This window comes from Pediculus humanus, genomic scaffold (assembly GCF_000006295.1).
Source record: "Pediculus humanus corporis 1103172108237 genomic scaffold, whole genome shotgun sequence".
Taxonomy (NCBI): domain Eukaryota; kingdom Metazoa; phylum Arthropoda; class Insecta; order Psocodea; family Pediculidae; genus Pediculus; species Pediculus humanus.
Genome location: NW_002987807.1, coordinates 167,035 through 190,808, shown reverse-complemented (window position 1 = coordinate 190,808; position 23,774 = coordinate 167,035). Strand labels below are relative to the sequence as shown.

The 23,774-nt window shown below is 29.9% G+C and overlaps 4 protein-coding genes across 4 annotated transcripts; 3 read left to right on the top strand and 1 right to left on the bottom strand.

Moving 5' to 3' along the window:
- Nucleotides 1–7,793: 7,793 nt before the first annotated feature.
- Phum_PHUM458750 (uncharacterized protein) lies at nucleotides 7,794–8,083 on the top strand (the record flags this gene model as incomplete). The annotated part of the gene is made up of 2 exons (XM_002429955.1): nucleotides 7,794–7,865; nucleotides 7,964–8,083. The coding sequence occupies 2 exons, from the start codon at nucleotides 7,794–7,796 to the stop codon at nucleotides 8,081–8,083; spliced, it is 192 nt and encodes a 63-aa protein (XP_002430000.1).
- Nucleotides 8,084–8,274: 191 nt separating this feature from the next.
- Nucleotides 8,275–12,805, top strand: Phum_PHUM458740 (testis development protein prtd, putative; the record flags this gene model as incomplete). The annotated part of the gene is made up of 12 exons (XM_002429954.1): nucleotides 8,275–8,399; nucleotides 8,475–8,639; nucleotides 8,834–9,248; nucleotides 9,391–9,526; nucleotides 9,675–9,972; nucleotides 10,074–10,378; nucleotides 10,563–10,600; nucleotides 10,732–10,908; nucleotides 11,075–11,108; nucleotides 11,358–11,780; nucleotides 11,964–12,636; nucleotides 12,760–12,805. The coding sequence occupies 12 exons, from the start codon at nucleotides 8,275–8,277 to the stop codon at nucleotides 12,803–12,805; spliced, it is 2,835 nt and encodes a 944-aa protein (XP_002429999.1).
- Nucleotides 12,806–13,862: 1,057 nt separating this feature from the next.
- Phum_PHUM458730 (WD-repeat protein, putative) lies at nucleotides 13,863–16,742 on the bottom strand (the record flags this gene model as incomplete). Its single annotated transcript, XM_002429953.1, has 7 exons — nucleotides 13,863–13,929; nucleotides 14,013–14,136; nucleotides 14,310–14,619; nucleotides 15,181–15,362; nucleotides 15,446–15,683; nucleotides 15,781–16,108; nucleotides 16,684–16,742. 7 exons carry the CDS (start codon nucleotides 16,740–16,742, stop codon nucleotides 13,863–13,865), a joined length of 1,308 nt encoding a protein of 435 aa, XP_002429998.1.
- A 784-nt stretch (nucleotides 16,743–17,526) lies between these two features.
- Phum_PHUM458720 (protein C9orf39, putative) lies at nucleotides 17,527–21,950 on the top strand (the record flags this gene model as incomplete). The annotated part of the gene is made up of 5 exons (XM_002429952.1): nucleotides 17,527–17,612; nucleotides 17,689–17,894; nucleotides 18,362–19,051; nucleotides 19,145–21,705; nucleotides 21,795–21,950. 5 exons carry the CDS (start codon nucleotides 17,527–17,529, stop codon nucleotides 21,948–21,950), a joined length of 3,699 nt encoding a protein of 1,232 aa, XP_002429997.1.
- Nucleotides 21,951–23,774: the final 1,824 nt, after the last annotated feature.

Below are 23,774 nucleotides of genomic sequence, written 5' to 3'. Positions count from 1 at the left end.
ATTAATTGGTAATTTGGTTTTGGTTTTGAATTTCGATTTCAATTTTTTTGTTTTTTGGATTTTTGATTTTGGATTCCGATTTTAAATATCGATTTCGATTCCGGTTTCGATTTTAATTTTTGATTTCGGTTTTGATTTTGATTTCGATTTTAATTTCGGATTCCGATTCCGATTTTAAATTCCGATTTCGATTTTAATTTTTGATTTCGGTTTTGATTTTGGATTGGGATTCGATTTCCGATTTTAAATTTCGATTTTGATTTTGGATTCCGATTTTAAATTTCGATTTTGATTTTGGATTCGGATTCCGATTTTAAATTTCGATTTTGATTTCGGATTCGGATTCCGATTTTAAATTTCGATTTCGATTTTGGATTCCGATTTTAAATATCGTTTTCGATTTCGATATCGATATCGATTTCGATTCCGATTTTAATTTTTGATTTCGGTTTTGATTTCGGATTCCGATTCCGATTTTAAATTCCGATTTCGATTTTAATTTTTGATTTCGGTTTTGATTTTGGATTCCGATTTTAAATATCGATTTCGATTCCGGTTTCCATTTCGATTTTAATTTTTGATTTCGGTTTTGACTTTGATTTCGATTTTAATTTTTGATTTAGGTTTTGATTTTGGATTCGGATTCCGATTTTAAATATCGATTTCGATTTTAATTTTGCATTAGGATTTTGATTTCGATTTTGGATTCCGATTTTAAATATCGATTTCGATTCCGATTTCGATTTTAATTTTTGATTTCGGTTTTGATTTTGATTTCGATTTTAATTTTTGATTTTGGTTTTGATTTTGTATTCGGATTCGATTTCGATTCCGATTTTAAATGTCGATTTCGATTTTAATTTTGCATTAGGATTTTGATTTCGATTTTGTTTTAGGATTCCGATTCCGTTTCCGTTTCCGACTTCAAATTTTGATTTTGAAAATAAAAGCGGAAATGAAAAAGGATTGGAATTGAAAGAACGGAAGTGATTTTTTTTTTATTTTCTATTTTAAATATTATCATTATTAATATTATTGTTATTAATTTCTAATGATATTTCATGTTTCTTTGTATCGTGTCCTTATTTATTTATTTATTTAATTTTCTTGATTTTTTTTTTTTTTTAGTAAAATACCTCGTTTTTACGGAATGCCTCTTATTTGAATAAGGGGGAGGAAAAACAGGGGTGTACCGATCAAACGACGCACGCACGCAAGACGAGCAACAAGGGCACAATTGCACCGAGGGAACGAACACGAAGAAAAAAAAAAAGCGCGGGGATCGAGTGCGAGACCGAGACCGAGACCGAGAGCGTACGGTAAAAACTCGACGTGCGTCGAGATTCGATTAGTGCAACAGAGGCACAATTGCACCGAGGGAACGAACACGAAGAAAAAAAAGCCCGGGGATCGAGACCGAGACCGAGAGCGTACGGTAAAAACTCGACGTGCGTCGAGATTCGATTAGTGCAACAGGGGCACAATTGCACAGAGGGAACGAACACGAAGAAAAAAAAAGTCCGGGGATCGAGCCCGTGAGCGAGACCGGGACCGAGAGCGTACGGTAAAAACTCGACGTGCGTCGAGATTCGATTAGTGCAAGAGGGGCACAATTGCACAGAGGGAACGAACACGAAGAAAAAAAAAGTCCGGGGATCGAGACCGAGAGCGTACGGTAAAAACTGGACGTGCGTCGAGATTCGATTAGTGCAAGAGGGGCACAATTGCACAGAGGGAACGAACACGAAGAAAAAAAAAGTCCGGGGATCGAGCGCGTGAGCGAGACCGGAACCGAGAGCGTACGGTAAAAACTCGACGTGCGTCGAGATTCGATTAGTGCAAGAGGGGCACAATTGCACCGAGGGAACGAACACGAAGAAAAAAAAAGTCCGGGGATCGAGACCGAGAGCGTACGGTAAAAACTGGACGTGCGTCGAGATTCGATTAGTGCAACAGGGGCACAATTGCACAGAGGGAACGAACACGAAGAAAAAAAAAGTCCGGGGATCGAGACCGAGAGCGTACGGTAAAAACTCGACGTGCGTCGAGATTCGATTAGTGCAAGAGGGGCACAATTGCACAGAGGGAACGAACACGAAGAAAAAAAAAGTCCGGGGATCGAGCGCGTGAGCGAGACCGGGACCGAGAGCGTACGGTAAAAACTCGACGTGCGTCGAGATTCGATTAGTGCAACAGGGGCACAATTGCACCGAGGGAAAAAAAATAAAAAAATAAAATAAAATAAAAAAAAAAAAAGAATACTACGGGCAATTGTGCCTCGTGCCCCTTTATTTTGGGTATTTTTTTAAATTCGGGGTCGGTGTATTTCGGGTATTTTTTTATTTCGGGGCCCCTGCAAGTTCGGGAAAAAAAAAAATAATAATAATAATAATACTAATATAAAAAAAACCTATTTACGACCCTGATTTTTACCCCCGTCGTTTTATTTCGGGTAATTTTTCAATTCGGGGCGGGGCAAGTCCGGGTAATTTCTTCGTTCGCCGGTTGGGAAAACATTCTATGGATACTGTATTCAGTCTCTTGTCTCCCTATTATAATAAAAAAAAAAAATGTTATTTTTTTTTCTAACGCTTTCTATATAATTCGAACAAATGTTTAATATATTTAACAAAGGTGCTTCTGGTTCATCGAAAAGATTCACTTTTGCATACTTAATTTTGGGAGAAAATACTCAAGCAAATGGGCAAATCAACCCCTATACTCAATACATGAGTGATTCCAAGGTCTTCGAGCAAAATCACACTAAAAGCAGGATCTTGAGATCCTAAATACAAATACTCCAGAATCTGTGCAATTTTTAAATCAAGTGTAGAATCTATTACAAATCCAGCGCAAGAATCAACAACTACTTCTTCATTTATTTCTCCATTATCTTTTTTTTCACTTCAATAAATTTGTATCCCAGCAAAGAAGTTGTAACAGTTTGATTTCGTTTATATTAAGAATAATCTATGCAAAATAAGAGTTAATAAAAAGTTGGGTGCAAAATTCAAAGGTCCATATACGAAGTCAAGAATTAAAAATCCGTAACAAGTTGTTATCCGTTAACAACAAAAAAAAAAAATTTTTTTTTTTAACCATTTAACTATATCCAATCATTAATTATCCATCCTCTTATTGTTCACAAATGAACATTACCGAGAAAACAGCTCTACTACTTACAGCTTTAGAAATTTAATATTTTGTTGCTGTTAAGGAACTCATGTGAAACAAAACAAGGTACTCTTCAACACCTACTGCTCAAGAAAATCTCATCTTGGATGAAACCGTCTAAAAATCAACACGGGAAAAATGTCCGATCTGAACAAAATGAGAAAACAAGCTTTTTAAAAAAAATTGCCATTCCTTCTTAAGGGGGGAGTTGTTATGATTCCATTTTTAGTTTATTCATTTCTTTTTTTTTTTCTTATTTGTCAAAAGGGAAGCAACAATGAATGAGACACATATAAAAGGAAGTTCTTTTTTGGTCTTTGTTTAGGCAACCTTACTTCTGATTTGTGAAAAGTGTACATCAAGTATTAAACACGACCCGAAGAAATAAACTAGAAATTAATATCGAATTAATTAATAACATTAAATATAAAAATCGAATCTAAATCGTAACAGTACCCTAATCTTATTATAGAAAAAGTCTTGTGACGTTCCAAATACAATTACAATTTTATATTTGGCATCAGGTTTTAACCGAATCCCTATGAAAGAATCCGATAGGAAAAAAACAGCTTTCGCTACACTTCTGGAACATTATGTTACACGTATGGCTTTAGGATTAAAGAACGCTCCGGCAACATTTCAAAAAAACTATTGAAATTATCCGGTTTACAGGGATTAAAGTGCTTTTTTTTAATCTTCATGATATAGTCATTCATACCAGCAGCGTTAAAAAACAAAATAAAATTTAAAAAAAACGTACTAGATGGACTCCAAACTAACAACCTCAAATCTTGGCCTGTCAAATGCGAATTTTTTAGAATAGAAATCGTTTATTGAAAACACGCCGTTAGTGACGCCCTTGTAAGACTGAAATCCTGAGAAAATACAAGGTATAAAAAAATGCATTTCCAATTCCGAAAAACGTTAAAGGTAACAAATCATTTTTCGAATCGATAGGATACTATCGAATATTTAGGAGGCACCCCGGGCTACAGGAAAAAGGAAAAGGAGGCCGTTGCGGAGGAGGCAACCTTCCGACTCGTTCAAATCAGGACCGGGGAGATAGCTCGCCTGACAAAGGATTACAGGGGCGGGAAAAACAAAGGCCGACCGAAGAGTGAAAAAAACACGGCAGCAAAACCGCCTGAACCTGAAGTCATCGTAAACGTGAAGAGGAAGACAGCGGACGCACTCAATAGCAAAAACACGGGTGTTAAAAAGGCTAAACCCCGAGTCGGTGGGTTCGCAACTGAACCCCCCCCCTCCCGGGCTCATTTGTTACTGTGACTTTGCGTAATAATTCAAATAGAAAAAAAAATAAAATAAAATAAACGTGAACGTTTACCCGTTCGAGCATTTCGTGTTTTCCGACAGAAAAGAATCAGCAGAAAAATATGAAAAACGCTCACGACGTAATTAATGATAAATGATCAATTGTTAACGTTTGCACTCTCAACTTCAGCTTTTTCTTTTCTTTAACGTCCTTACTTTTTAAAAAATTAAAAAATTTCAGATACGTTTTTTTTGGTTTGGCACTTTTTGTACTATTTGGTTCAGTTCAGCAATAAAAGAAGAATTTGAGGTTTTGAAAAAAATCAATCTGAAAAATCGGAAAACTTTTCAAATATTAAAAAAAAAAAGAGAGAGAGAAATTCTCGTTTTAATTTAAATAAAAATTCAACTCTACTCACTTTTTAACAATGTAAAAAAAAATGAATATGATCGAACGCGTTTCGTGAATCACAACACGTTTCGATAAGAAAGAAAAAAGCTTACTTGAATAAATATTTTCCTGTAAAATTTATTAAGTTTTTCCATTTAAAAAAGATTCTGAACTGTTTTGAAATAAAGAAAAAAAAATACTTCTCGTTAATTTTAACCAATTAATTAATTTTTTAAAACACTTATTTTCTATTTAATGAAAAAATAAATAAATAAATAAATGTAAAAGGTGAATTATATTACCTTGATACAATTACCATTTAGAATTCAACAAAAAAAAAATTGAAATGAAATTTTAAATAAAATTTCTTAAAATATAATCAGTTTCTCCAGTTTCACTGTTGGAAACTCTAATTATTGAAAAATTTGACAATTTAATCTTGGTTTCACTGACTTTTAATGCTCACACAAAATTAACATCGTCAAAAAAAAAAAACAAATGAATTGCAGTTGTTACTTCAAATCTGTAATAAAAGTTAAAATTTTTTCCTAGTATTGTTGTTTAAAATATTACAAATACTTATCAATTAAAAGTGATTTAAAAAATTTTTCATTTGGTTACAAACATTCAGAATTTTCAAAAAAAATTAAAAAAGTTTTGAATCACATTCCTCAATTCCACAGGTTAATTACCATCAAATGTATTTTGACAAAATATGATAAAGCATAAAAAAAAAATGTAGTCACAATGTTGTAAACATCAAAGTGTATGTTCGCTGATTTTACACTACATCATGGCTGACTACAGCGAGTGTATTTGAAAAAATAATTATATGAAATGGCAATAAGCCATCATACCGTTTAAAAAAAACACTCTTCTTGCCATTTCTTAGCAAACATTTCTCGCTTTGCTTTATTACTCTTTTCATTAGAATGATCATTTAGTTTTTTTCTGAAACGATGAAAAAAAAAAAATATATATATAAATATCATATATATAATAATACAATAAAATATTATAAGAATGGTAATTAAATAAAATTGTGAAAAACATGTTTAAATACTTTTTAAAGCATACTTACACAGAATTCTAAATTTATCGAAAACATTGATTCCTGTACTCCTTGGCTATTGAACATTGCCATGATTGAACCAATTGTATGAGAATTAAATGGTGTGGTGATGATCTACAACTTTTGAAATTTGATGTAACAGATTTTCGGAAATGCCACCATTAACATTTATGAGAATCCTGCAATTTTACAATTTTAATGCGAGAGTGTACACTTAAAATAAAAAACGAGTGTCACGCAATTTTATTTATCCTAACACAAATAATTACTGATGGTTTCTAAAGAAGAAAATTTAAAAAAGATGTTGCTTCCTCTGGAGTATATTTTCAACAAAAAGTAAAATATGCATACAGTAAATTTAATTGTAAAACAATTAACATTAAAATGTAAAAAAAAACGTCCTTGAAAACAAAATCGGTTAATTTTTTGATTTTGTTATTCACAATTTTAAATAACGCCTGATTAGGATACGACCGTTATAAAAATTCAGCCAATAAGTATGCTCACCTTTGAAAAATCCTTTTTTTTTTTCTTTTTTTTTTTTTCTTTTGTTTTGGTAAATGTTTTTTAAACTCTGATGAATGAGCCACTTAAAACAGTTTTGTCAAATTTACCACGCGAATATACATAAATAAATAAAATCAAAAATTAAAAATTAATACCGTCTAAAATTATTATACAATTGAAATTGAACGCGTCGTGCAGATCGATGTACTCTATGGACGCGGTTATTTCTAACTGACGTGGAATTTGATGAATTTTAAAAATTAAAACCACGTTAAAAAAAAAAAAAAATTGAAGTTTCGCAACTAATAAATGAAGTTCGAAACTAATTTTTTTTTTTAATGCTCATTAGAAAATTTCCTTTTTTTTTTTTTTTTTTTTTTTTTTTTTTAAATGCTAAACTAAAGACACGTACGCAACATTAAAATGAATTTTTAAACAACGTTATTATTGTCAATAAAAAAATTTTAACAAAAAATGACTATCATAATTTAAACACATTAATATCGACTGCACTAATTCTATGCTAAGATCAATTTAAATTAATTCCCTTTTCTACTCTCAATTAAATGATGATGTTATTATGAACAAACAAAAAAATTTTATTTTAAGCAAGCCCCTAATCAATTTCTATAAACTTTTATCTTTAACTAATTTTTATTGAAAAACCGTTTTAGGTAAAAATAAAAAAAAAATAAAATAAAATTTTATTTCTTTGAATTTCTTGAAACTTACTTTTTAAAATTTTTTAAATATATCACTAGTTTGTAAAAAATAAAAGAAAATAAAATAAAATTTCCAAACATTAACAACGCGTAAAAAAAAAAAAATAAATAAAATAACCTAAACAGGTTTTGAAAATAATATTTTTTAAGAAATCAAAATTTTTAGCGCAAAAACCACATATAAAAAATCTAAGGGTAACTTACATTTTATTAAATAAAATAATTAATAAATTAATAAAATAATAATATTTAAAATAATAATAATAATTTAATAAATATAAATCTTTTTTTTTTTTGGTAATTTGAATATACTTTAATTCGTACACTTTCAAAGGTAAACAAACACTGCCAACATAATTTTATCAAATGCAATGTTAAAAATATTGTATCGTGGAATTAATGTTTTTCAATTATAAATAAAAAACGAAATGCTTATTAATTAATTACGTTTAAACGTTTTTTACATTTACCCAAAATTTGTAATTCTAGATTAAGATGCCGCAAAAAAAAAATTTTTCCTGCATTCTAATTTGATCATTATTTATATTACATGTTTTAATTGTGAGAATTGTGTTTTTGTGACTGACCTAATTTAAGTGCTATTATTGTTCCTCACATTTTTTGTGCTGTTACATCTCAGAATTATTGACGTGAGATGTGCGATTCTAAAAATAAGGATAACTTGATGAAATTACTTTTATCTTCGGGTCCTTCGAGTAGCTTGGGCGTAGGTTTTAAAATAAATTTTTAAATTTCATTGTAAAACCATGTCATGTAAATATATAGTATTTTGCCTATAAATTTAATATTTAATCAACTTTGTAGTCTCACGGAACACCAACTTCCAGCGTAGAAAGCCCATTAAGCGATCATGGGGAAGATACCTGCTCTATGTTGAATACGTATTTGAATCAAATAAATGTAGCTGGTCAAAGTGTGAGTTAAAATAACTTTAATGCATTCATAGTGGTATTGCATTATTAATTTTTGATATTTATTATTTTATTATGTAATACGAAAAATTCAGAATTTTTAATATTGTAATAATGTGTTAATACATGGTGCGCGGTTAGAAAATTACATATTGTTGTTATGCATTGTAAGAGGCAAAATTTTACTTTATTAAATTTTAGGAAATGATGCAGCCATGGGAGAAAGTGCACTTTGATCATAATTATGCCAGATCTGGAAATGGTTCTTTTTATCACAGTCATGTGAGACCGACCAAAACACTTTTCATGTTTAAAAATCCACTTGCTGGGTAAGAAAGTTTTTTGAATAATGAAAAGTCTTTTCGCAATGTTTAAATTAATTTAATTTACAATGGGTCGTTTAGAAATCAAAATGATGAAGACATTGATGTTTCTACTGAAGTTTATTGTCCCACTCCTCCATATGATGTTGCAAAAGCTCATCAAGCGATGGAGGAATGTGAAAAATGTGTTTTCCAATCAAATGAAAATGACAACGAAAATGAGGATTGGGAAGAAACAATTTCTAGGTAATCATTTTTAAGCCCTCATGTTTATTTCAATTATTATTATTATTATTTGAAGTTTCATCACTGTCAATTTGTGTTTTGTGTAATTTCTTATGCATAAGTTTTTTTTTTTTATATAAAATATAAGTTATGAAAAAATTTATGTTTGAATTTTGATGGATTTTACTTCTTCATTTACATTTTTTTTCATCAAGGTCTGGGTGGAACAATTCTCAGTCGAATCTTTTTAATAAAATTGTTAAAATACTACAAGCAGACAGGTTAGCAAGGCTAGCAGTGTCTGGCAACAAAAATGAACCAGTGCTCAGACGATTAACCGTAGATAAGAGCGCACAAAGATTTAGGGAAACTTTGGGTAGCGTCATGTGGGATTCAAAGCTTTTACAATGGCTTCATTCGATAATGCTTGAAAATTTGACAGCAAGCTATCTTGCTGCATATTTAGAGATTTTGCAAACTCTCAAAAGCAAAGTTCACAGTCTCATTGAAAAAATGGTGGCAAACAGTGGGCAGCTCGCTAATAAAGCTTCCGTAGACACTGACGCTTTAAATCTTTTATTGAAAGAACCATGGGATCCTACTGCACCCAGTCTAACTCATCAAAAATTGGTAATTGTTAAAAATGCAAAAAAAAAATCACTTTTACACACACGCCATTAATTTTAAGCACACATTTTAAATATTTAAAAACAAATTAATAAGTAAATCCTAAATTTTTTGATTTGGAAAAAATTTTTTAATTTTTTTTTAGAGGAGACTTCCTGGCAATCCTATTATATTACTTTTACCATCCGGTGCAAAAAAACAGCAGTCTTCATCGAGAATGCAAGTTTGGAATAACTATTTGTCTAGTTTAGGAATATTAATTGATGTTTCATCTTCTTTAGGTTAGCGTTTTCGTATAATTTGTATATAAAATTAATGTCTTCAACGGTGTTTGTTTTTTCGTTCAGTTTACGCGTAGCATTGTTCGCTCCTTTTTTTGCTGGCTATATATTTTTAAAATTATATTTTCTTTTTTTTTTTTTTTTTTAGATCATATCAGCACCAAAATATCAACCCAAAGTTTTCTAACTCAAATGATCAAAAATACCAAAAATCGTTTAGCCGAAATAAAAATCGAATATCCACGAAGGCCGATAATACTTATGGGCTGGAGAGCCGGAGCATCGCTTGCTTGTCAAGTGGCCGTAACGGAAGTTGTGACCGCGGTAGTTTGCCTCGGGTTTTCGGCCAACACTGTCGAAGGTTACAGAGGGGAACCGGATGATTCTATATTAGACATACAATGCCCAGTTTTATTTGTGACTGGAGAAAACGCTCCACTGTCCAGGTTCGAAAATAATAATTAAACGTCTGATAATATAAATAAATCTCTCCTACGAATTTACTTCATGCTTAAAAAAAAAAAAAAAAAAAAAAAAAATTTTGCAGGCAGGAAGACTTGGAAGAAATAAGAGAGAAAATGAAAGTACAAACAGGTTTGCTAGTCGTTGGAAATGCGGATGAATGTTTGAGAATGGGTAAAAGAAGAAAGAGGTTGGAAGGAGTGACTCAAAGTATAATTGACAGATGCGTATTAGAAGAAATTGGTGATTTTCTAGCTGGAATACTGACTTCTCCGAAACCCCTTTTGAGTTCGAATGAATTACGAAGGAGTTCTTTTGCCAGGAGAAGACATAATTCTACAACAAGCTCGGTTGACAGTGAAAGTTCTTCTGCTAAAAGATCTCGTCCTGGTAAATATCCTTAAATGTAAAAAATATATATATATATTCTTTTCTCCCCTGTGAATTTTAAGAGTTAATAATTATTTACTGTAAATTTAAATACAATTTTTAAAATAGGTACTCCTCAACCTCAAATTCAGTCGAGTTCGGTAGCCGCAGCAAAAGTTCAAATTAACGGAAATGTAAAAGTAAGCTCAGCACGCAATGGATTCAGAGGCAGGAGACCGGGAAGTGTAAAATCCATTGTTATGAATCCTACTTTTCATTCGAGCCAGGTTTTTTTTTTTTTTGTTTATTTTTAATTAAAAATATTATTCAGTTGCGTATTTTATCGAGCTTTCAAATGATATCCCGAATTACAGGTTAGTAATTCTAATGGCGGAATCACTGTAAATATTGGTAATTTAGCCAGTTTGGGGCCCTTGGGCTCTTTGCGAATGGGTCCCAACGTTCCCGTGACAACGTCAACTAATTTAGCACCGACTCAAACGGTGTCGAAGGGAAACCCATCCGTGATTGAGGCAGCCCCGCCAGAAGAAGTAATGCCTCTATCAAGAGAAAATTTAGAAGGTTAAAAAAAAAAAAAAAAAAAAAAAAATTAACTATCGTTAACTATCTTTTTTTTTTTTTATTATTATCATTAAATGAATAATAATTTTCTGTAATTTTTTTTTTTTATTCTGTGGATATTTTATTTTTTTTTAGGTAATCAAAATATTTCAATTTCTTCAAATCGTTTGTTAGTCACTTCTTCGGGTGCAGGATCTACAAATAATTTTCAAAGCACTAAAAATAATTCATCGTGTAGCATTCGACTTTCGGTACCAGCTCAAACAGGGAGTAAGTTTTTTTTTTTTTTTTTTTTTTCAGTTTTTTCCCTTATTATCACATTAAAAAAAAAAAAAAACATCCAACCGATTCATTTTTTTTTTAATTATTACTTATATCTTTATAATGTAAAAATAATGCAAATTTTCATTTGTTAAAGTTTCTGAGGAAAAAAAAACGGGAAACCTAAGGCAGGTATTGGGCTCAACATCTAAGTTCACCGCGATGACTCAGTCGAATCGAGGAGGAACTACTCTGCAAATCCTGGATAAAAATGGGAAGCCGATGATTCAAAGCCGATCATCATCATCATCGTCATCGTCATCATCATCCGTACCTTCAGTTGCCCAATTGAATAACAATCAAACCGGAACGCGGCCGCAAATAAGATCTGTGCCTCGAAATCCGACTTCTATAAAAACTAGTCCGGGATCGGCACTCAGGGCTTCAAGTCCGGCAAGCAAAATGCAAAAATTTTCGCTTTCACAGAATCCAAGCAAATTCGTTACTTCAAACGGAACAAATATAATTCTATTAGAAAGCAATAGTGGTACAAATCGACCTGTTATCGTCCCGTATTCTAGTAAGAATCCTTTTGATAATTCTAAATCGAATTATTTTGACGAATAATTAATTCGCAACCCAATGAATCACAATATTATAATATTAACAGAAAAAGTTTATTTAAGAAAATGTTTGCTTAACACATAGATTACTTCGATGCGTGTTCAACCGATGTAAATAACCAATTATATAATTGTTTCAGCTTCCGTTTCGAAAAGTCAATTGAAGGCGAGTCCTCAAAAAATAACCAAATCAACGCCTCTCACTAAATTTTCAATGTCAAAAAAAATAATATCCACCAATTCTCTTTTACAACAAAGACCGGTCATATTAAGGACGAAATCTATAACAAATCACGGAGCAACAGGAACAAAAGGAAAATGTTTAAGAACGGATTTATCAGAAGGGGATTCGACCCACGGAGACCTAATAGAAATCCCCGTTTATTATGCAGAAAACGAAACGAAAAATGAAGAAGGAAAAACGTCAGACCACACACAACAACAACAACAACAACAACAACATAATACACCCGTAGTCATTCCTATAATTGACTCGTCAAAATCTAAAAATTCAAAAAGTTTTTATCCGAAAGATATTTCGTATACCGAAGATGGTGACTCGATATCGTTTCCACTAGATTGCGAAATTGAAGGAAACGAAGAGGAAGCGGGCGTTAAAATGTTTTTGGGATCTCTAAATAGGGTTGTTAAAGGTCCCCAGGTATTTGTTGCCAAACCGGGTGCCAGCGTCAATATAAAAAATGTTAAAACGCATTTACCGGGGAAAAAGACAGAAGGAGGAGAAGAAGTTTTAAATGAACACCATGGTGAATCATCGGTGAACGATAAAGAAGGGTCTAAATATTTGTGCAAGTATTTTCTTGTGTAATTAATTATTATTTAAATGTGATCGTTTTTAGTTTTTTTTTTTTTTCCCCCCTTTAAAATTTTTTTACAATGATCGAATACAATTTTTTTAGTTAATTATCTAAATAGTGGAGAAGATAGAGTTTTATACGAAATAGTCGAAGAAGAAAATTAAAAAGAAGAAGAAAATAATTTTTTTTTTTTTTTTCAATTGAATTCACACTCCTGCTTGGCTGCTGTTTTTTTTCTTTTAAATTTAATAAATAAATAAATAATCACGAGACAACATATAAGTTTGTTTAAGTATATGTAGGCAGGAAAACAAAATACATACATGTATCATCATTCATTATACATTTAACACTGGTTAGTATAATAAGTTCTTTTTTTTTTTTTTTTCTAAGAGTATTATATACACAATTTTATATATTACTTATTGATAAATCAATCGAGGGTGATTATATATAAATTTTTTTTCTTTTTTTTCAGATACATTAGTCGTTACGTTATAATGCGATAAATAATTATAAGTATTTGTTTCATCTGTTACACCGACATAGTAATCATGCGACTAAAATTAAAAACTAGGGGGGAAAAAAAAAAAAAAAAAAAAAAAAAAAAACGATTTCCATATGGAAAACTGAAAATTATAATCCTTTCCTCAATTTTCGAATTTTTTTTTTTTTTATTCAGGAAGCTGAATTTAAGTGTGTTTTAGTATTTTAAACTTTGCCTGATGCATTCATTGCACGAATTAAAAATTAATCGAATCTCGTCAAATTTCACATTTAATCTAATAACAATAATAATAATAATAATAATAATAATAATATTTTAATTAAATCAATTCTGTTAATCCGATTATTACAAATAATGAAATGAATTCGCATTCACGCAGTAATAATTATTTATACGAATTTCAAAAAAAAAAAAATATATATATATATATATAATTTTTTACTCGATTAATCTATTGTATTACTTTATTTTATTGTTCTTTTTTTTTTTTTTTTGATTTCATCGAAATTCGAATTCAATTTTGAAAGTTTATTAAAAAATATTCAAAAGGGGGGGGGGGGGGGAAAGTTTATGTAATCGAAATTAAAAAGAAACGGGAAACGTGTTTTGAAAGCTACCCTAACATTTATCATGTTTAATCTTTTTTTTTGTGAAAATTTAAAAATATATTATATGATATTAAATTTACTTACAGTTTTTACGAGTCGAATCCTTTAATTGTTAATATCAATGTTTAATATCATAAATCCCAATTTATCGCTGACTGCAACTTTTTTGTACCTAGAAAAAGAGAAAGAGTAAATAAATTTTAAATAAAATTTTTTTTTTTTTTTAAATTAAATTTTTGTAGTATTTTTACTTACCCTTTTAAATTAAAAGCAACTGAAAATACATTTTCTTTAAAATGAGAGGCGGTCGTCAGTATGAGTTTACATTTTTCTATATTAACTTGGTGATATTCAATGGTTGGCGAAAAACCCCAACTCGCTATGCAATCCGGTTGTATCCATTTGATGCCCGTTATTGAGTATTTTGTCTGAATTACAAATAACGGAGTCACCTTAAAAATTATAAATAAATAAAATTTATAAGTTATACTTCTTTTTTTTTTGAAAATTAATTATTCTTTAATAAAGTTTTATTTACAATTTTCGCCGAACTTATGTGAATTGTCCAGTCGCTTCCGCTGGAAGCAAATAAATCCGTTTGGGGAAAACAAGAGACGCAAGTTGCAATGCCAAAATGAGATTTATAATTCATTATTTTCGGATTTTTATAATCATCTGATGAAACGTTTCCATTCGCAACTGATTCAGAAGAACAGTGAATAACATTATTACCAGCAGCAACTATGAAGTCTGATTTTTTTTCCGGCCAAAAATCTATGGAGTTTACTTCCAAAAAACCAGAAACGACATCATTTTTCGAATCTCCTAAATGTATAGGTATTGCAAATCTAAAATGCATTACCTAATTTTAAGTAAAAAACTTGAATGAATTAATTTAATTATAGCCCCAGGATTTTGAATGTTAAATTACAAATGCCTATTCATTACAATCAGTGTTATTTTATTACAATTTTTAAAAATGAAAAATAATAGTTATTAAAATATATTTATATATAGAGAAAATATCTTGAAACACCTTTGGGAAATTTTAAAATATTAGCAAAAACAACAAAAACTCACTGATATGATTTATAGGAAAAATACAGGGCAAATGAAAATTTCTTTGCCCGCAGGTCGTCTACACTCCAACTGTTTTAAGGGGCAATTAAAAAAAAAAATTGAACATTAACATTTAAATTAAAATAAAACAGTGATTAAATTTACTTTTTGCGTTTTACAGAAAACATAAGAGAAGAAGTTGAAAGATCAAAAATAAATTTTTTGTTTCTCTCTTTTGAAGTACTTGTCATTATTATAACGAGATTGTGAAAATTTTATAAATATAATTTGTTTTTTTTTTATCTTCAAAATTTATAATTATTCATAAAAACCTGTTATCAATTTTAAATGTCAAACTGCTAACAACCACTTTCCAAAACATTATTTTCCCATCCCTTCCTGCTGTTACCAATTTCACTCCACCTTTATCTGTTTTCCAATATAAATGCCTCACAGCATCAGAGTGAAATATGTTTTTTCCATGAGTTTCAAGCTTAAACAATTGTGATTCATCATTATAGTTAATGTCCCATATAATAATTTCTCCTAAAATTAAAGTTACAGATTGAAATTAATAATTGAAAATTTTAAAGTGAAATAATAAAAGCAGTAAAATTTTTGTAACATACCATTTTGTAAACCTGCAGCAATGACAGAAGGAATAAATGGATGAAAAACTATGTGCTTCACACAGGAATGTGTTTGAAGAAAATAATCTGGTTGATTATTGTTTGTTTCCGATGAATGAGTTCTGTAAACACTTATGATGCTTTCATGATTACACCAGCTCTCGTGAGAACTTTTTGACATTCCGACAGCTAAAAGCATGCTGCTTGAATTCCAAGCTAAACTACTGATGATACAATCCTGAAAAGATAAATACAATCATGATAATTGTTACTATTGTGAAAAGCACAGTTTAAATACGGAATGACTTAATTAAATATAACAGGGGGAATCTAACTTTATTGTTTTCATTTGAAACTGAGGCATCTTGAAATCCAATAAATTTAATTTTTTTGAATTCCAATGTATCCGTAAATTCTGTAACCGGTTTCGGTTTATCATAAACGATATTTCTACCATAACTAAAAGAATCTGAAAGTGCCCATTTTAAGTACGGCCAAATTTCATTCAAAAACTTTGCCAACTTATTTGGATCATAAGACGTCTTCAGGTAATTAAATTTTTCAGCAGCAACTTGCACACCGATAGAAACCTTTTCACTAGTTTGATTACTTTTGTTTACTGATTGAGAGTTTGTAGTCTGATTTTCATTATTGACCAAAATCCTAAAAGATATTTACAATGAGTGCTTCAATTATTTTAAATATTTTTTTTGCAAGTATAAAAAAAAAAAAAAAAAAAAAAAAACTTAATGAAATGCACAAAAAATTTTTAATTTCAAAATGACGAATGTTTCCGAGTTCGACATAAAACTCGTCAAATTTTGCTTCTTCTTCTAACGTGTTTTTTTTTTTTTTTTTTTTAATTATCAAATATTAAATCTTATTATACAATTTCAAAGCAAAAATAGTAAAACTAAAATGAGGTTATCAAGAAAAGGAGTCGTAACCATTTAAGTGATTAATAATTTAAAAAAATAAAAAAAAAACATCATTTGGAGTCCGCAAAGGTCGATGTCATCCTACGGCGTAAAAAAGTGCAGAATAGAGTAATTTCATTTACGTAAATATAACAAAACGAATGAAAAAAAAAAAAAAAAAAAATTATTTTAAACAAAATTTTAATGAAACTTGCGGTTTTACATAGCACAATTTCAAAAAAATTTATAAAGAATTATATATCTACGCAAATTTATCTAAATTTATTGATAAGAATATATATTTTTTAAAATGCTTAACACCGTTCGTTTTTCACGTGAGAATCCAAGTTGAAAACCCCAAAGAAAGAATCGTTGAACATTTTAAACGACAAAAACAAATTTCTTTAGTTCGACATATTTAAATGCAAACAAACACGTTGAGTAAAGTAACGAAAATCGGTCTACTGACACGATAAAATTTTTATTTACAATGTGATTTTTTTTTTTCAATTAATAAAAAAATTTCTGTTCTTTTTATCACGAAGTAGTTTTCTTTTTGAAGACATTCTCATTTTGTAAAACGTATTTTTACAGTAAAAAATGTAAGAATCTTTTCGATACGACTTTTTCAACGTTACACTTTTTTTATACATTTAAATTTAAAACATCACATTTTTATATTTTCGATATCATACAGCATGAATATTGTGATTGAAGAGCAGGAAAAAATTGCGGTTAAGTTTATAAGTCGTCCCCAGCCGTAAGAATTATAAATCGTTTTTGTACCCGTTTTTTTTTTTTACTGCCGATTCTAAAACGCAGATTTAAATTTTTTTTACCGTATAAGCGTCTGATGTATAGCAAAAAAAAAAAAAAAAAAAAAAAAAAAGTACTTATCCATTATTCACACGACCATTTTTGTATCGGCCGTTATGTTATCGGCAATTTTAATGTAATAGCTAAAAAAAAAAAATTTAGTGTTTTTACTACCTTTTAAACATTTATACAATCGTTTCCAGTTGTGTTTTGTGTAATTTGGTGAATTCCTCTGATTCCTTAAAATAATAATAATAATAATATATTTTTTAAAAATGTTCATCTGACGTTTGATTAGAATTTTTTTTTAAAAATAAATTGTCTTCAATTACTTTCTAGTCCGATATAATGACTAAAAACAAAGTTTTTGAAATTATAAAAACAGTTGACTGTCATTTATTTGAGCTTCTCAATAGTTTGATGTGCTCTATATGGTAATTGTGATTGCATTATTCATTTAGAATTTACAATGTAGACGTTTTAATCAATTATGTTTTTTTAATTTTTCAGCCATGATTTATTATTGAAGCCACTATCAACTCCATGTGGACATTATTTTTGCAATGACTGCATAAAAACATTTTTGTTTGATAAAAACAACAGTGGTTGCCCACTATGTAAAAATCCCATTAAGATACAATCACTCAAAAGCAATAAGTTGAAGTCGAAACTTAGTGAAATTTGCAGAGTAATACCATCTGCATTTTTAAACGATGGTAGGAGTCATCAATTTATGAAATTATGCTTCTTTTTTTTTTTTTTTTCTTTTAATTGTGATGAATTATAATTTGCTTTGGTTTGTGTTGTACAATATTATTTTCAAATTCAAAAGATGAGATATTTTTTATATTGGTTTTTGTCTCTCACTTATAATTGTAATATTTTTTTATCAACTCTAAGAAAACTGATGTATTCTAAATTTTTTAATGATTTTCTTTTTGCAGAACAAAGTAACTAATTAACTGTGTTTTAGTATGGTTGAAAATTTTTAAGTTTTCATTTCATTTACAAAATATTTATGCATTGCTACCTTTTTTCTATTTTGAATTTTTTTTATTTTTGCATAGTGCTTCACTTGACCATTGACATAGAAAAGTTTTTTTCTTGGCATGAAAGCTCTTATCCTGCATGAATTTTATTTTTAAAATGAGTTTGTGTTAAGAAGTTTTTTTTTTGTTTTTAGTGAAAGATTTAAACGATTTATTAAACATTGATACTGAGGATGATGTAAAAACCTTAAAATTACCCTCGGTTTTTTATCAAAAAAATGATAGTGGTAAAAAACAGGGTAAATATTATGAAAGAAAAGACATTCGTAAACACACAAAACAAAAATATGATGATGCATCATCACTTGAGAAGACGGAAAATCTGGTTTCGGTCGTTACAAAAAACGGCGAAACATCTTTCTTAAAAGGCGAAATATCAAATGATACCTTGCCATTCAATGCATGTGCGTCAGACGTGAAACGCAATGCTTTTGATACCTTAAAAGCAAAGAAAACAGATGATGAAATCGAAAAGGACGCCAGTATAGAAAAAGTAAATTCAATCGGTCGGAAAAATGTTGAAAACGATTTTAGGAAAGATTCGAAAAAATCGAAAAACGATACCGGAAAAATAAAAAATGAATCGGAAAACATCATCATTCATTCTCAAAATGCAGGTTCGGATTCAAACAAAAGCAATGTCAAAACTTCATCCATGATAAGGATCGACTACCATAAATCGGATAAATCTCAGGGAAAGGTGTATAGAAATTTTAAAGAGAAAATGCAAAAAAATACGCATTCAGACGAATTTACTTCAATTCGAAAATTCAACAACAAAAATTCGTCGAAAAAAAAATTTTCTCCCAATCACGTGGAATGTGGTGAGTATAAAAAAAAAAAAAAAAAAATACGTATTACAAATACAAAATTCATTTTCCCATACTTAAAATAAGAATTAAAAAAAAAAATTATAGAAACTGGCAAGTCAACGGATTCTTTCGATCAGCATGATAAGGAAAAAAATCCAAGTGTTATCAAAAAAATATCTGAGAAATGTTTCTCAGGAACGAGGGAGGAAAAAGGAGAAAATGATCAAAATAGTAATGCGGCAAACGTTTTCGTAAAAAACCACGAAGATTTTAATGAAAAAAATTCGCGGTCGTTAATCCACGTTCCTAATTTTGAATTCGATGACGATCGAAACAGGGAAACGTTGGGGAAAAAAGAAAAGGTCGGTGGTATATATAATGACGAAACGAAAAATAATATCATGAGTTCATCGTCATCACATTTAGATTTTGAAAATTTAAAAAGTCAAGAAGCGGTGGAAATAGAAACATCACTGGATGATTACCTAAGACGGAAATCGTCGGAAAAAACACTCGGTGAAAAAAAACAGGAATGTATCGCCGTCAAGACCACAAAGTTGATGACCCTACTGGAAGAATTGATGAAAGGTGAAAAAATTAATTCGAATTCAACATTTTCGCGAAATTCGTTCAAAGATAAGGTAAGGGATTTGAATGCGGTAAATGAAAATACAATTCACGGCAAAACCGAAACTTCACTCGATAATCACACGTCTACGAGTAACGTAAATGAAAATGTTGAAACGAATAGAAAAACTTCAAAGCCGATCGAAGGGAATAACGTCCGATTAGAAATTTCTAATGAATTATCTCAATCTTACGGCGACGACTCGTTTCGAAAAAATTCATCGGAATACAATAGCAAAGTCGATAATAAATTCACAAACGATTCATTTGAAAATTCACAAACGAAATTTGGAACGCCGTCATACGATTTTTTTAAAAAAATTTACGGAAACGAGTCATTTTTCATAAGTTTCCTCCAGCTCGGCCGTTTGACTCCGTCAAACAAAAGATCGAAATCATCCGTTGTAAAATTAGTTTTTCCCCTGGGGTTCAATTCGCTATTTAAAAAGAGAGCGGCGTCATTAAAAAAAAAATCCATGAGTCCCCGCATTTCGGAAAATTCTCGGGAAATTTCAGATACGAATCGAGGAGTTGTTAAAGCGTCGGCAATCGCTCAAATATCGCCTAATTTTAATTCTGTCGAAACTCAAACAATTCAATCCCCGTCTTGTTCTCCGCGAAGGAGCGATTTTGAAAAAAGGATCGAGTTTTTCGATGAGACTCTCCCGAATCGTCCAAAATATTCCGTTCGAAAAAGTAATAGTATTCATGAATGTACCGATAAAAAAAATGATTTTTTCTCTGTCGCCGGTAAAGAGGAGTTCTCGCGAAAAACGAAAAGTGAAAAAATTGTTACGGGTAAAAAAAGAAATTGCCATTCGCCCGAACGAGGCTCCGTTCCCTCGAAACATAGAAAAATGGAAGAAATAATAAAAAAAAGTGAAAATTTTGAAAAATTACAATCCGAAAAAATGAATTCGGTCGAACGCGTTTCCTCAAAAAATTTATTTAAAATTGAAATTCCCCCGTCGTACAAGTTCAAGGCCGAAACCAACGTGAACGAATCAAAAGACATTTTTCGTGCGGAGGAAAAAAGTCTAGACGAAAACGTTTTTTCCAATTCTACGAAACAAATGATTTCTCTTAAAAATAATAATAAAATTAACGAGAAAATATTCAATTCGAAAAAATATATCGACGGTGGAGCAGTCGAAAGACTCGTCCCGGAAAAGAATCGAGGAAATGATTTTGGAGTAGCAAACGCGGGTACCATTGAAAAACAAAGAATAAAGGAAAATGAAGGAAACTGTAAAGCAATCGTCGAAGAGAATGAAAAAACTGACGACGAATCCGATTCTGATTTTTTCGTCGAGCAAACTCCTCCAAGGTGTAATTATTTAAACCTCGACGAAAATAAATTACACAAATCCCGTTCGTTTAATAAAAATTCTAGTATTTCGGAAAGTTCAAAAACGAAATCTAAACTTAATGGGAAAAAATTATCGGACGCGGAAAATTCAGATTTTGGTGTCGTCGGTCCTGTCAAATCCTCGTCCAAACTCGAAGAAGACGCGAGTAAGGGAACAACGGAAAAGTCCGCCGTACAAAAATCAAATTTTAACAACATGAAATACGAACGTCAATCAAAAGGATATGATAATTTTCGAGTTTCTTTTTGTAAATCTCCCGCGAACGAGGGATCCGAAAAAGAATATTGCATAGTTGCGAGCAGCCTGAAAAATCCGGATACGGTTAAAAAATTCACGTCAATGTTCGACGTGAAATTTTCGGAGAAACCAACGAAAAACATGACTCATCTCATCGTGGGCATGCACGAGAGCGAAGATGGAGAAATCCTACCACTTTGCACTCCGAAATTCCTGTACGCCTTGGCCAATAAAAAGTGGATCGTGAGCGAATCTTGGGCGGAAACATGCATAAAATATAAGACCATAGTTTCGGAAGAATCATTTGAAACTTGCGATCCAATCGGAGGACCGGGATGTCGAAACGCGAGACTTTCCAATGATAAACTTTTCAAAAATTGTGAAATACACTTATTTGGAACTTTTGAAAACATATCCAAGGAAGAATTATCTGTAAGAATCGCACATGAGAAATATTTATTATGATTTTCCGTTTTTCTTTTTTTTTTTTAATTAAATAAAACTTTTGTTTGTTTGTCAAGGGTCTTATATTGGATTCCGGAGGGAAGTTGGTGTCAAAACCAGAGAAATTTTCATTTTCTCCTCAAGTAATACGAATGATAATAGCGGACAAAGATTGTTTAAATTTGAGTCCGACCGAATTAAAAGGTGAATATTTATTTTACGAGTATTTTTAACAAAAATGTCCTGCGTCACGAGATACGTTCGTTAATTAAATTACAATAATAATAATAATAATATTTTTCAGATATGTTTGATAAATACAAGACGGTGATATTATCAAGAGACCTGATAATAATGTCAGTTCAATGTTACAAATTAAGTAATTTTTATCCTTTCTTATTGCATTTTGCGTCGAATGCAAACCTTATTGAATTCGGTTACCCGGAACATCTTTTCGCGAGATAACGCGAAAATTATATATATATATATATTTTTTTTTATACGTCCATTCAGTGTACATATACATATATAATTTTAAGTTGTTAAGTTTTTTTTTTTTTCCTGTCACGCATTGCTTACATTTAGTGTGCGTATACGGGCACAGAACCGGAGTTTTTTTTTGCATTTAATTAATTTTGACGTCCTTTTTTCTGTAATTTAAATAATAATAATAATAAATAATATGTTTGTTTAAATATATATATATACACGGGATTAAAAGTTTTAAGTTACTATATACATTCTTTGAATTACAAAAATAATTTTTTTTTTTTTACGCAAAACAATTACATATATATATTATTTAGAGTCTTTCCCACGTTCGTATATGAAAATAATAATAATAATATCCGAATTTGGAAAAAAAGAAGAAGAAGAAAAAATTAAATATTGAAATAAATAAATAATTCCAAATGTGCCTTTTAAACGCGATTTAAAAAAAAAAAAAATTAATTTATCCATTATTAATGTTTTTCCTTTAATATAAAAATTATTAATTCAAAAGGTAAAATAGAATTCAACATAATTTTAGATTATTCATCACGAGGTTAATTTTAATTTGCGTCAATAATATCAAGTATAAATTTAATGTTGAAATAACGATTGGTTAAAAAAAAAAAATTTTTTTCACATTTTTTTCCCCTTTTTTTTTTTTTTTTTTTTGTAGAAATTAAAAAAAAATATATATTTTTGTTTTAAATAATTAACTTAATTATTATTATTTAATAAAATTGTTATTATACCGTCATTCTATTAGTTTTTTCTTTTTATAATAATTTCTCCTGACACACGTGTTTATTATTGTTATTAATTTCCTTTCTTTTTTTTTTAATGAAAAAAAAAAAAATAAGTTAATGAACTCATAAATAATAAATAAATAAATAATAAATTTGTTAATTAGATTTTTTTCTTTTTTTGATTTTCATAAGGTACGCTCCTGATTTGAAAAAAGAAAAAAAAAAAAAACTTTAGTTTTGTCCCAGTAATGATTTTAAGAAATGTTTTGACGAAGCAAAAAAAAAAAGACAAAATCTCAACGTCGGTGAAATATTTACGGCAAAGAAAACCTATTTTTTTCTTTTTTTTTTTTTTTTCTTGTTGTGCAGATGCCGGATTCGCCGCGGTTAGCATAAAAAAAAATCCGATGATGACAACAAAAAAAAAAAAGAAAACAATGTTTTTGTCACTACAAGTTTTTAACTAATGTATGTTTTGAGTAAACAAACGGTTTAACATTTGATTTGAATTTGCAAAAAAACTATTAAAAGAATTGGCCTATAATAATAATAATAATAATAATAATAATAATAATAATGGCGGCAGGCAGTCTTCTTTCCCCCCATTTTTTTCAGGTTCGCGCCTTTTTTTTTTTTCAACATCGTAAATGAATGAAAAATTTATTTTCTCAACGGATCCCTGAACATAAATGATTTAAAATATTTATTTTTTTTTTTATGCGGGCGTGTGTTTTGCCCTCTGAAAGAATAAACAACAAAACCTCGCGGTTATAATTATTAATTAAAGTAATTTTATTTACAAAAAAAAAAAAAAAAAAAAAA